General features: G+C 42.3%; 1 protein-coding gene and 1 long non-coding RNA gene across 2 annotated transcripts; both read left to right on the forward strand.

The window, feature by feature from the left end:
• The first annotated feature begins 541 nt into the window (after positions 1-541).
• fam110c (family with sequence similarity 110 member C) lies at positions 542-2,231 on the forward strand. Its single transcript, XM_078541283.1, has one exon. It carries the CDS (start codon positions 1,227-1,229, stop codon positions 2,229-2,231), a length of 1,005 nt encoding a protein of 334 aa, XP_078397409.1. The 5' UTR covers positions 542-1,226.
• A 562-nt stretch (positions 2,232-2,793) lies between these two features.
• LOC144680654 (uncharacterized) lies at positions 2,794-4,300 on the forward strand. The gene is made up of 2 exons (XR_013576596.1): positions 2,794-2,958; positions 3,104-4,300. It is a non-coding gene; the product is annotated as an uncharacterized LOC144680654 (long non-coding RNA).
• The last annotated feature ends 9,342 nt before the right edge of the window (positions 4,301-13,642 follow it).

Below are 13,642 nucleotides of genomic sequence, written 5' to 3' on the forward strand. Positions count from 1 at the left end.
CTGAGGGAGGATTTCCCCTATGTATAATTTATAAAGAAAGTATTCTGATTTCACTACAAATAACAAACAAGGGGTTTTAAACCTTCATGGATCAGGAGTCAAACGTTGCTGCCTCACTAAGTCCGGGCAGGTTATCCAGCTTGGAAACCAAATGGCTCATCTCCATGTCACCTACCCACTATGCATTAATTACTTTAATTGTAATCGGATGTTTGGTGTGAACTTGCTATTCAACAGCAAGGCTATCCTTACACCGTGTTAATACACCCATTGATTTGATGATTCCAGAAGAACTGGTTAGAAAGTAAAATTAATGAGGATCGATCAGAAATTTCCCTGATGTTGCATCGTATTCACCTCCACCACCCTCCCCCCGCCCCCGGGAAAATGGAAACAAAAACGCTCCCTCACCAAACAAAGATTTAAAGGCTGAACACCCTGTCTTATCAGAATCCTGTCAATTATACCGCTAGTATTCCTCCTCCAGAGTGAAATCGCCCTGTGTAGTTATTAGTCGTGGCAAACGTGTTCATAGATTTGAATGAAATTTCTTGGTTGTTTTAACGTAGGTTCTATTTATTTGTTTTAATCACAACTCTGCATCATACCAAAAACATTAACACAGTCATTACCAGTATCTCACCCTATTTCTATCGTTACGTTTATCTTCAAGGAAGTAAGTTTTATCTGCTAGTTTGCAAACTTCTAATGAGTTTAGCGATTTACTGATAGGTTGCGATAGATGGGGAGAAAGGGAGAAAAGAGAGAGAATACATTCTAAATAAATTAGGGTTTGTCCTCGCTGGGGACTGTATTAATGTCGGTAATTGTGGACCCATCCCTCTTCCATGACACACAGCTTGCTCCCACATAGCGTCATAAGCCCTGGAGCTGAGGTATGATTTGCTGTGTTTTATGATAGGAGGGACGGCCTCACAAGGTGGATCAGTTGAAAGGAAGCCACAGCTGCAGTAAAAGTGAAGTCAGTGCTTATGACAGCCAGTATTGCTGTAAGTCAGCACACGATCAGAACAGCTACTAACACCTTCCTTGTGGATTGTGCATTTCTTCTGGGAAATTAACAACAACAAAAAGATACAAGATCCAGAGAGGGCAGCGAATTTGGACCTTGTGGGGAGAGTGCTTACATGAGAATCTTCTTTTCTGAGTGAGTGTGACTTGTTGAGTACTGTTTGTGTTCTCTGGCAGGGGGTGAAGTGACTGCCATGCCGACTGACATCTCCCACACTCCAAGCCTGCAGCCAGAGGTGAGCTCCTCTCTGCCCCTGAGAATCCTCAACAAGGGACCCGGTTACCTCCGCAGGCAGATGGAGGGCAACAACCGGGGTCGGGTCAGCGCCGTGGAGAGACTGGCGGCCGACAAGGGCAAGTACGTGAAGAGCCAACAGGTGATGGGCTGCAAGCAAGAGCCGGCCGGCTTCGGCAGCTCGGGGGCTTCGGAGGGCAGCAGCAGCAGCGGCGGCAGCAGCGGCGGCGGCGAGAAGCCGCCAGGCGCGCCCAGCTCCGCCCACCTCTTCCAGACACCCTTCCAGCGGGACGTGGGGCCGGCCGGCGCCGTCCGCCGCTCTAAGAGGCAGATGAGGCCGGACTCCCTGGTCATCTACCGGCAGAAGTGCGAGTTCGTGAAGGGAGGGGCCAGCGGCGGCGAGGGGGCCGGCAGGGCGAACCCCAGCCTTGTCAGGAGGCTCTTCCAGGGCTCCGGCCGGGACAAGCAGCCGGCATCCCCCGAGGTGCCCAAGGTCATCATCAAGGAGGGCAGCCTAGCCGAGAGGGGCTGTGCCGCCGGCCTGCAGCCCCCGGGCGGGGGCGGGGCCAGGGCAGCGGCCGCAGCCCCCGCCCAGCTCCAGAGGCGGGGCCTGAACCGCTCCCAGTCCGACATCAGCTCCCGCTACTCCAAGGCCTACTCGGAGTTTGACAGCTTCTTCAGGTACTGCGGCCTGGAGCCCGAGGTGATCGAGGACCTGGGCCGGGAGAACTTCACCTCGGCCTCCGACAGCCTGGCCCTCCGCGTCCGGAGTGTCAGCGTGCCCGACTCGGAGAGCGACTTCTCCCGGCACAGCGGCGACCACGAGCGGCTGCTGGAGGAGGCGCTGAGCGAGCACCACACGCCCTCCTCCAGCCTGTCCGTCATCGAGCGCAACGCCCGGGTCATCAAGTGGCTGTACGGCTGCAAGAAAGCCAAGGAGTCCAAGGCTGCCGAGCTTGTATAGCGCTGCACCGCGCCTCGGTCCAATCCCCATGGCAACGCCCGCTGCCCGGCTGTGCGTGTGTGTCTGTGGCTGAATGCAAAGAGATGCTGCAAATGTGAACTAGGAGCAGCAGCGAGCGCTGGGCGTCCACAGGTCCGCTCTCACCTGAGGGAGAGAACGGTTTCGTCTCAGGTGGAGATGCTGTCTCCCCGCCCTTAACAACCTCGACACAGGTTCCCCCCCCCCCCCCCCCTCCTGGAGGGGGGAGGGGAGATTTTCTTCTTTTAAATGTATGTCTATCTTTTGACAGATTTAGAGATATTCTGACGGCCTCAGTTCAGGGTTTCGGAACAGGTTACTGCAGCACCGACTGGTTTAATGTAAAGGCAAAATGCTGCGGATGCTGGAAATCTGAAATAAGAACAGAAAATGCTGGAAGAACTCAAACAGGTCTGACAGCATCTGTGGAGAGAAAGACAGAGTTAACGTTTCAAGTCCGCATGACTTCTTCAGTCCTAGGGACTCGAAACGTTAACTCTGCCTTTCTCTCCACGGATGCTGTCAGACCTGCTGAGTTTTTTTCCAGATTGATTTAATGTATTGTTTTTAAAGTGCAGTGAAGCCTTGGAACTCTGAGGGAAGCAAAATATAAATATTCCAGCCAATTGGACAAGTTTATAATATTTAAGCAAAATACTGAGGATACTGGAAATCTGAAATAAGAACAGAAAATGCTGGGAAAACTCAGGTCGGACAGCGTCTGTAGAGAGAGAAACAGAGTTAATGTTTCGAGTCCATGTGACTTCTTCGAAGCTGAAGAAGTCATATGGACTTGAAACGTTAACTCTGTTTCTCTCTCCACAGATGCTGTCAGACCTGCTGAGCATTTTCAGCATTTTCTGTTTTCATTGTAATATTTAAGGTTTCAATGACTTCCTGAAAAGAGCCGGCAAACCTCTCAACTGTTTACCAGCATCACTGGAGTCATTCAAATGGGAATAATGATTGCATTACTTGCATGCAACAATTCAATTACAGAATTAATGACCAACTGATCCTCTCACCTTCCTCCCACCAAAGCAAAGGGTTTTGCAGCATACCTTTCTTATTAAGACAATGTCACTTTAAATGTTTGTAGCATTCCAGTTGTGGCCTCACCTGGGCTGAACTGCCAACAGCATAGATCTAAAACTGTCTTTGTCACAAGTTTTCTTTTATTGCTTTTTATTTAAGAGATTTATTTTATTTTCTGTGTTCAATACAGAATTTGTTTATTTTTAAATTGTATTGTCATGTACAGAGTTTGTCTGTGTTAGTCTGTTTGGATCATTGAAAGGCAATGGCATTAAATTTAAGAAAGTTCTTAAAATAGCACAGGATTATTAGTTTGAACTATCCAGGATAACCAAAAGTATATTACAACTGTATCACCTCATTTCTGTGTAATGTTGAGCAGCGTGAATTTATTAAATGATCCCTGTACACATTTGTCACAGATCTCAAAAGGCAGCAGTTCTTCACACCAAAGATATGTTGTGACAGCTTTGAAATGTAATTTTATTACAAGTTTGTAAATATAATTTTCAGCAAAATATTCAATGTTTGCTTTCAGATATTCTTGCTCAATGTACTATTTCCCAGTCAGTTGATAAGGAAGGAGACGAGTTCCGGCTTTGTCAATGTTACACTGGAACTGAGCGCTAGTGGGGCACAAAAGGATCTGGGTGACCCAATAATTGAGTAGGTACTGTAATTGAAATTGGCACCTCTCTTGATGGCACAGATGAGACTTTAGAATTCAATTTAAAGGGAATCTTACCATCTTGCAACAGAGCGGATTGCTGCACAAAGCCACTCCATCATGAAGGCTACTTTGAAGCCTTTTTAATTATAAATTTCTGGCATAGATTTGAGTTCTTACCACCATCTTGTGCTGGATGGCCTTGTACTTGGAATAGTTTAGACTGCTTAAATTTGAATTCAAATTTTGTTCCTTCCAGGCCCTTAAAATGAGCACAAAAGCAATATGCTGGAAACCTGAAATAAAAACAGAAACTTCTAGAAATACTGAGCAGGTCTGGCAGCATCTGTGGAGAAAGAAACAAGAATTAACGTTTCAAGTCTATGACCTTTCATCAGAACATGAACTAATGCTTTCATCCCAAAAGCAACCCTTATGCTGACTAGTAGAGAAGATGAGAGTGCTTATATGTCTACGTGAGGTTTATCTGGGAAGAATTCTGCCCAGTCCCATCAGGGCTACGAGGAAGGGATAAGATTCACAACAGTTGATCACCCCCTCTTAATGGCAAGAGACATTTTCTTTCCTTTAACAGTATATCACTTATTGATTGATTGTACTTAGTGGCATTAACCTTGGAGATTACTGATAGATTTGAGTTTACTTCAGTGCTCATTGATGCCCCCTCAGCCCATGTCACCCCACAAATTCTGGCTCCAGGTATTATTCAGGAGAGCTTAGTATTTACTCTGCTGCAGAGTTCTGATCATTCAAATCTAATACAAGTGCACAATGAAGATGCCATCACTGAAATAGTTTGAGATTGGCATCCAAGGACTTAGATATATATTACCCAGCCCCAGAAAATGTCCTCTGCACTTTTGGTACCAATACTCATCAAAACGATCTATAATCAAAATATTAGGAGCAGCCACCAGATAATTTATGCAACCGACCAAACTGTGGTCTCTTGGTGTTGTTGAATCACCAGAGCTTGCCAGTTTTACTCCAGAGAGCAGTCAACACAGTGGGAGAACAATATACCTGCTTGTGACACTCAACATAAAAGTGCCTTTCACTGCCAGGAGAGATACAGAATGAAACTGCCTCCAGAGTGATACGTTTTATATTTCTATGCTGATTGTACATATCGTCATAGACATATTGAGGGTAATTTTGGCTGGATGATAGTGTAAAATGAGCGCCATCAATTTAGATGCCCATCTTACATCTCTGGATTTTAATTTCTGCTGACTTTGATATCGATATAGCCCTTTTAATGCTGTCACCCAAAGTCAAAATTACCCACCTGTATGGGAATGGTGGGCGGGAGTGCAGAGTTCCACATTATATTCAGAATGGAGGTCTTACCAAGATCTCTCTAATACAACATAGCAAAATACATGAGATAATAAACTCATATGAAGTTTCCACAACTGTGCTTCTCTCGTTAAAAAAACAGTTGCCAGTTATCATGAGTGGGAAGTAAAAAAGTGAACAGAATTCTCTCTTTATACCTTGTATCATCCCTGGTCAACAGAGCCTATGGGTAAGCAACACCCAAGCCTTTCTTGTTATTAATTCTCATGATGTGAGCATCATTGGCAAGGTTGGCATTTATTGCCCATCCCTAGTTGCCCTGAGAAGGTAGCAGCCATGGGCTGCCATCTTGAACCACCAGCAGAAGAGTTAACAACATGGGAAATTAGAGTCTATTTAGGATAAGGACAGAAAATTTCCTTCCCTAAAGTGACATCAGTGAACCAGTTTGTACAGAAACATGGCAGCTTCATTTTCACTTTTGCAGAAAACAGCTTTTTGTGGTTAGGTTTTCTTTTGAAGCAAATTCAATTTGTCAACCTGCAACTTTGGGATTTGAACTCACATCTCTGGATTATTAGTCCAGGCTTTTTAGATTACTGGGCCAATAGCTCAACCACTACACTACCATACCAGTCCCTATCTGTGCTGTTTATAAGTCAGTACCTCAGAGGTGTGGGGCTCAAATGTGGCTCAGGATAACGAGGATTGCTTACTTTTTGCTCTGTGGCCTTCCAACCTGTTCTGACTCAAATTGGATATTTAATGTGGGGAAAACACAAAGGAAACCCACATCCAGCTAGGCTTGCTCCATTGACAAAAATCTTGGTCAAGATCGACCTGAAGCAGTTCTATTTGAGCATATAATCCCACTTATGTGTGTTCATACAATTTGCATGATTCCACCTTTAAGAAACTAAAAAGTCTTCGAAGACACAAGCTATGCAACTAAGTAATCGATTGCCAAAAACCTTTCACCCTACATGCCGATTGGCACCCATGTGTTAAGCTACTTTGTGCACTGAAGGCAAAATCATTTTGTTGTATAAACAGTAGCTCAGGTTACCTTGCCAACAGCCTGTAGACATGAGGAAGAGACCAATGTGCTTTTTCTTTCTTACGGAAGATTTTCATATCTACCAGAAGTATCTGCTAACTGTTGTTCTTGATTAAACTTTAACTATTGAATTGATTTCAGCTGTAAGTGTCTAGAGATTCATTAATCCCTTCAATGGCTTCTGTTTACTGTATGTCGGTAATCTTTCTGTTGAATAGTTTGTAAACAGAAGCACTGTGAAACGTTGCCAGCCTAAGAAGGAGAAAACCATTTGTAGATGTTAACAAGTTGCTGTTAAATAAGAAAAATGGGCCACAATTAAAGCATTTTGTCTTGAATGTATTATACACATATAATTAAAAATGTACTGCCATTAGTGAACGTCTGCAAGATAAGTAATATCATAAAGGTCAATCATTATTCATGTTTCTAAAATGTCTCTTTAACTTTGCCATTCTGCTGGGGAGCTGATGCAAAATTAAGGGAAGCACAAAAAAGGCTATATAAACCTACAAGAATTTTGAAAAATACATGCTCAGTGTGTTCACAGCAAAACTTGAACTACTCCAGCTTGAGAAGTTAGCATTCTTTAGGATCTGGTTTTGATGTCAATTTGTATTTGATAAGCTGGAGGTGTCTTGTTTCATTTCTGTTGCCCTGATTACTTTCGGACTGCCTCTGTCACAGCATATTTGCAATCTAGTATAAAATAAGGAATATGTAAACAGAAGTGTTCAAATTGCCTTCCACATCCTGCAAACATGTGCACACATGTCTTCCTGCAAATCTAACTGTGAAGAAAGCAACAGACTGGGAAGGGGGTCAGAGGAAAGAGACTCAGCCTCTCTGTACATAGGGTTTCTATTTATTACAGTTTTCCCCTACATTGTTATTTTTAGGTATCTCTCAATATGCTTTTCATCAGAAATTATTCGATCTCAGCAACATGAACTAAAAGTAATTTGTTGCTGGACTTACTCCAACTGTTATTCATACTTGTCAGTGACGTGGTATCGTTAAATAACTATATACATACTGGTGTTTGTAAAGGAAAATACCAATTACTGTATATTGTGAAAATAAATCAGTATTTTATATTATGACAACATATACCAAGCAAGTAAAGCTGCTTTATGTACAGAGTTTAATAATTTCCTTGTATTTTATTCACTAATAAAATAATACTTTTATATTAAAAAGTGACCTCTCTCCTCAATTCATATCGCAAAACAGATTATCTAGCCATTTACACATTGTCATTTTTGGATGCTTGCTGTGCACACTTTGACTGCAACATTTCCTACATTAAAACAGTGACCATACTTAAAATGTGCTTCATTGGCAGTAAAGCACCTTGGGATGTCCTGAGGTTATGGAAGGCACTGTATAAATGCAAGTCTTTTTCTCCTGGTCTTCCAGCACATTAATCCAAGCATTGGCAAGTGAGGACCCTCAGGTTCGTCTAAGTGCCATTTGGATAGCAATTTCTAAAGATACACACAAGTTGTTTGAAAGTTACCCTGTCTTCTTTATCCAGGGGATGGTTAGAATGTGGAACTCGCTGCCACAGTGGAGTATTTGAAAAGAATATCATGGATACATTTAAGGGAAAGATAAATACATGAGGGAGAAAAATAGAAGGAAATGTTGATAGGATTAGTTCACTTCTGCAAGGTGGCAGGAGGTTATTAGAAATATGACAAGGGAGTACCATGTATAGGTAGAATGGATGGACTGAAGGTTTTCTCATGCCTGAAACTATTACTATGGTACTGCATAATTCATTCCTCAATGAGGTGGACTGATTCTTATCAAGAACAATGCTATTTGATATATCAAAATGTAAATAATTCAACCACTATTATATGAAGTTATTAAGCTATTTATTCTACATTGCTTTCTAGATTATTAGGAAATGTATAAATCTCCAATCTTTTTTATGAGTTATGTTCTTCCTTTCCAGTGGTATCTGGAAAGTATCACTATAACCCACCCCTTAAACATCCCTTAGAATAGTCAGATTTTGTTTTCCAGTGAGTTCCCAGTGTCAGTGGCACCTGAGGACAAGAACTCACCTTCTATGTGAATCCTTGTTCAACTGCGATGTGTTAAACAATTATTGTGAAACCAAACAAAAACAAAAACTAGATAAAGAACATGCAATTAACACTGAAACTTTTTATATACGCTTGATATACAATGGAAAGCATATTTCTCTGCAGAAATGGATGTTGAAACTTCTAATTATTTTAGTGCCCTACAGAAGTATTAATTAGGGAAACAATTGACACAGTGTGTTAGATACTAGCATTTTGGGCAACATTTTAACTTACTCAAAACCAATTCACTTACAGGGTTAAAACCAAGTCCAAAATTTGTCTCTGCAACCTAAGTTAAAATTTTGGTTAGATTGATGGGATTAAGTGTCCTCTCTCTGCTGGTTGTCAGGATCCTGTACAAAATGAGTTTGGTATCAGTCTATAGCATTAAAAGCCCAATTTGGCACTAATTACCAATCTCACTCAAAGAGGCAAAATGAAGGCTGCTGTAGGAAATGACACACTGGTTGTGAAGTTGGGGCTGAGGCGTATTTTTAGGATAGGGTGATGTTGGGGTATGGGGGCATGTTGGTGGCTAGAGATGGGTTGGGTGTGGCTTTACTTTCTATTTATCTGTACTATACCTGACCTGGAAGTGTTCAATATGGGGAAAGGTGCAATGCCAGCACTGATATCATTTATTTTGATAAGCACAAAAGGTAAATAAAAAGAAAAGAAACAAATATTGAAGCTGAAAGCACTACAGGTATTGCATTTAAGACAGAGCATATCCAAGAGTGGGATATAAATACTTCCACTTGACATGCAGCGAGCATGATATAGCCTCGATACACATGAGTAATCCTGTAAGCCTCATGTGGAACTAATCACCCCATTGTGGTTGGCAATGATATTTCCTTTATATTTTTTTCAGTGATGGCCAATACACATGGAGTGACCACATCCTGAGTATTGGGTTCACATATATCACAATGGGTGATTTAAAGTCAATAATTCAACTGCAATTCACTTTTAGGCTTCAGGTGAGTTCATAATCAATCAACAGAAGCCTAAAGGGGTTTATGCATGTTATCTGAACCCCAAATTAAATTAGCTTTTAACTTCATGCTCCACCATTCATAAATTTTGCAATGCATTTGATAAATTGTAAACATGTGTAAAAGGGCAAATGTGGTGTCCAATACGCAACCGAATGATATGAATCAGGGTAGTCCTAGGTTCAATGGCTGGTTAATCCTGGATTGGCTGATCCTGACCAGGACAATAGTGAGGAGTTGGGGTGGGTGTTAAGGGAGGCATAATTAGTCCCACAAACAGTAAATTAATTAAATGGAGAGATAACATACTTCTGGTAATGTTGTTTGAAGGAACAAAGTTATCCAAAGTTACCTGGATAACTATTCCTGAACTTGTGCCACCCATGAGCAAACAGTTATAGCCTTAGTTTAACATCTCATTCAAAAGAGGGCTGAAATATCATACTGAGGGTTATGAGACTCATACAGTATATCCAAATGTAACATTTCTAAACAACCATAGGCCTATAGTTGCTGAGTTTATCCTTACATCTTTTTTTGAACGAGGAAGTAACATTTGGAATTCTCGAGTCATGATGCCACTCTTGTATCGAAAGAGGATTGGAAGATTATGGGCAGAGCCTCCACAATTTCCACACTTACTTCCATCCGTATCTTCGGAATCTTCCCTATATCAAGACAGACAGGAATAAAGGTAATATATATGGTCAAGGCAGGCAATTTTTTCTTAGAATGAATCCATGACTACTTCCTAAATCTGGTCCATCAAGAAAAGAAGCATTACTTAATTTAATTCTGGGAACTGAAACAGGAAAAATAACTCGTAAGACTAGAATGATTAGGGAGTAGTTACCTTAGGTTCAAAATAAGAATTATAAAAGGATAATGAAGAGCCATAGTTATGGGATGCTGGACTGGGAAAAGGTGAAGTTCAGCAAGATAAAAATTAATGTCACCCAAATTAACTTGGCAGCAAAGTTAGCCAACGGGACACTGGATCAGCAATGGGAAGTTCTTAAATATGAGGTGGATTGAGTAGAGTACAAATATATATTCCTTTAAGGCAAAGAGAAGGTGCATCAAAAAACAGATCTGTGAATAAATATAGAGATTAAAACTAAACTTAAGTTTAAAATGATAAAATTAATGCTAAAAAGACTAAAAAAAATTATGATGAATATAGAAATGTTAGTGGGATATACAAATGGGGATTGAAAAGGATAATATCGCACAGTGGCAGCAGTGTGTACCATCTACAACATGTACTGCAGCAACTCACCAAGCCTCCTTCGACAGCACCTTCCAAACCCACAATCTCTACCACCTAGGCAAAGGGAGCAGATGCGTGGGAACACCACCACCTTAAAGTTCTTCTCCAAGTCACTCACCATCCTGACTTGGAAATATATCGCCGTTCCTTCACTGATGCTGGGTCAAAATCCTGGATCTCCGTTCCTAACAGCACTGTGGGTGTACCCACACCACATGGATTGCAGCGGTTCAAGAAAGTGGCTCAGCATCACCTTCTCAAGGACAATTAGGGATGGGCAATAAATGCTGGCCTAGCCAGCGAAGCCCACATCCCATGAACAAATGGGTAAAATAAATAGGAATATGAAAATTGGCTAGTATAAAAGGAAATCGACTTTTACGGCATAAAATTGTAAAGAAATAGTTTGAAAGGTTAGGCAGACCCAGGGAAGAAGGAGGGAGTATAATTTTGGAGAAAGAAGATGTGCTGGAGATACTAAATATTTGGTTTTAAATGTATTTTTAGAATTAAGGAGTGGAGGCTAAGAAACTCCATACCTACATTCTCAAAATGAGTTTCTGGTGTGTGCAGCGCGAGAGCCTGTTAGCATAAATTCATAGGGCCCTTGTCGGGCGGTCTCGGCAGGAGTGGACGGGGCAGTCGGGAAGCTGACTGCCGCCTGCAATCGGGGCCGGATCGCAATTTCACGCTGGTGGGCCAGTTAGGGCCTACCTAGCATGAAACGCGAGCAGCAGCACTCAGCGCTGCCTGTGCAGGTGGGGGAGGTGGGTGAGTGGGGCAAGCGGGGAACTTCAAGCATATGCGAGGGTGAGTGCTTGAAAATCTCCCTAAGGCACAGAGCTGCCTCAGGGAGGTGAAGAGTTTCAAAAATTAGAAATAAAGGGCAGAATTTTTCATATGGCGGGCTGGGCAGGGGCGGTCACGGAGCCGATCACCGCCCGCAATCGGCACTGCACTGCCATTTTATGTGGGCGGGCCAATTAAGGCCATCCCAGCGTAATATGCAACTACCTGTGCAGGTGGGGGGAGGAGGAGCCAGCGCTCTTTCACACGAGATTGAATGGATATTAAAGTAATTAAATAAATGATTCAAAAATTTATTTAGACATGTCCCCTCATGTGACTGTGTCACATGAGATGGGACATGTTTTTTCTAATTAAAACTATTTATTTATTTATTTAATGAAAGTTTTAGGAAACCTCATCCCGCTCATGTGTGAGGTTTCCTAAAAAACACAAAGGCCGTTTGGGCCTTAAGGTTGGACGGGCAGCATTACTACTTACATGAATTGTTTTCTTAATGACCTTACTAGGCCGTTTACACATTGGCGGGTGCACAGCCAACTCCGGCGTGCGCCCGCCGAATGAAATGCCACGGGACTGCGCGATGACGTTGGGATGTCATCACACATCGTTTTACATTTTAGCCTGTTGGGGCCCGCCCCCGCATGCCGACTGAAAAATTCTGCCCAAAGATTTTTAAAATGTTATATAACATGTAAATGTTGTAAATGAAATTTTAAAAAATTTATTTTGTTTTTATTCGATGTTGGAAACCTCATTCCGTCCGTGGATGAGGCTTTCAAAAAAATGCAAAGGCCACTTGGCCTTTTCGCTGCCCACAAACCATAAGGTTGGATGGGCAGCAAAAAAATTAAGTTAAGTAATACTTCAATGGCTTTAATAGGCCTTCTAATTGTCAGCGGGCGTGTTGCCGATTCCCGAGCGCGCCCACCGACCGAACTATCGTGCGGCTGCACAATGATGTCAGGATGCTTGCCCGACATCATTGCGCATCATTTCACGCTTGAGCAGATTGGGTACACACCCTCCCTCCCAGGTGAAAATTCTGCAAATAAAATTGAGCTTTGAATCTTTTAAGCCAAATGCCAAAGTTTATGGTTGGGATTTTCCAGCCCCGTCGCGGGCGGGACCCACCACGGGAAAGGCAGTGCCCCAGCCAGAAATCCATTGACTTGCAGCAGAACTGGATGATCCTGGCGGCGGGCGGGCGCGGAAAATTCCGCCCTATGTTTTCATGGCGCGTTGTGCCTTGGGTCCAGTCTCTAGGAGGCAGTAATATGGTGACAACCCTGCCCCACCCACCCACCCGCCCCACCCACCCACCCACCCCAACACCCAACAAAGCTCTCATTTCTAATTTTCTGAACAAATCATTATTATAATACAGTTGATCCTTTCTCAGGTAATTGTACCACACCGATAAGAGGAGGCAAGCACTAGCATTACAAACTGCGTAGGTAGAATAAATTCAATCTGACTTCATTTTTGTTCTGGCAATTTGATGACCTTGTTGAAGGAGGTTGACTATTTCCTCAATGCATTATGGATGAAAGAAACGTTCTACCCAAGGTAATGTGAAGCCAAAAGAATCTGCTCATCTTCATTGCTGAATTTTATTTAAATAGTGTTGACAATTTTTACAGGCAGGATTTTGTCTGGTATTGTTCAACATTTCAATTAAAGAGCTCACTCTGCGAAATGTTGTTTTTGTGCACAGGATGCATTTGCACCAAAGATTAACAGGGCAGGTTACTAACCAAAATGGCAAGTGTTGTATATTGCACTGAGTAGAGTAACACGTGCTCAGTTGTAGGCAGCCATTATTGAGTTAACTTTAAATACACCTCCCCAACGGAGAGAACAGCAGAGAGGGCAATAAAACAAAATGTACAGATCTTGCACTTCCTTCCCATTTATACATTAAAATGCAAAATGCTACATGCACAGAAGTTGCCAGAATACAATATGACTAAACCAACATCAATACCTGAAAATTTAACAGGTTGGGTTGAATACGTTTACTGGCAGAGTAATTTACATGTAAAAAATATTTTCTTAACATCAGTACGTGTTGAACAAAAAATATCACTTGACAAGAAATAATGTAAAGATCAACTTATTTAACCTTAAGGTTGGAAGG

This window comes from Cetorhinus maximus, chromosome 5, assembly GCF_964194155.1.
Source record: "Cetorhinus maximus chromosome 5, sCetMax3.hap1.1, whole genome shotgun sequence".
Classification (NCBI taxonomy): Eukaryota; Metazoa; Chordata; class Chondrichthyes; order Lamniformes; family Cetorhinidae; genus Cetorhinus; species Cetorhinus maximus.

Bases quoted from the DNA above. Each gene is read 5' to 3' on its own strand.
- fam110c (XM_078541283.1), top strand. From the start codon at position 1,227: ATGCCGACTGACATCTCCCACACTCCAAGCCTGCAGCCAGAGGTGAGC.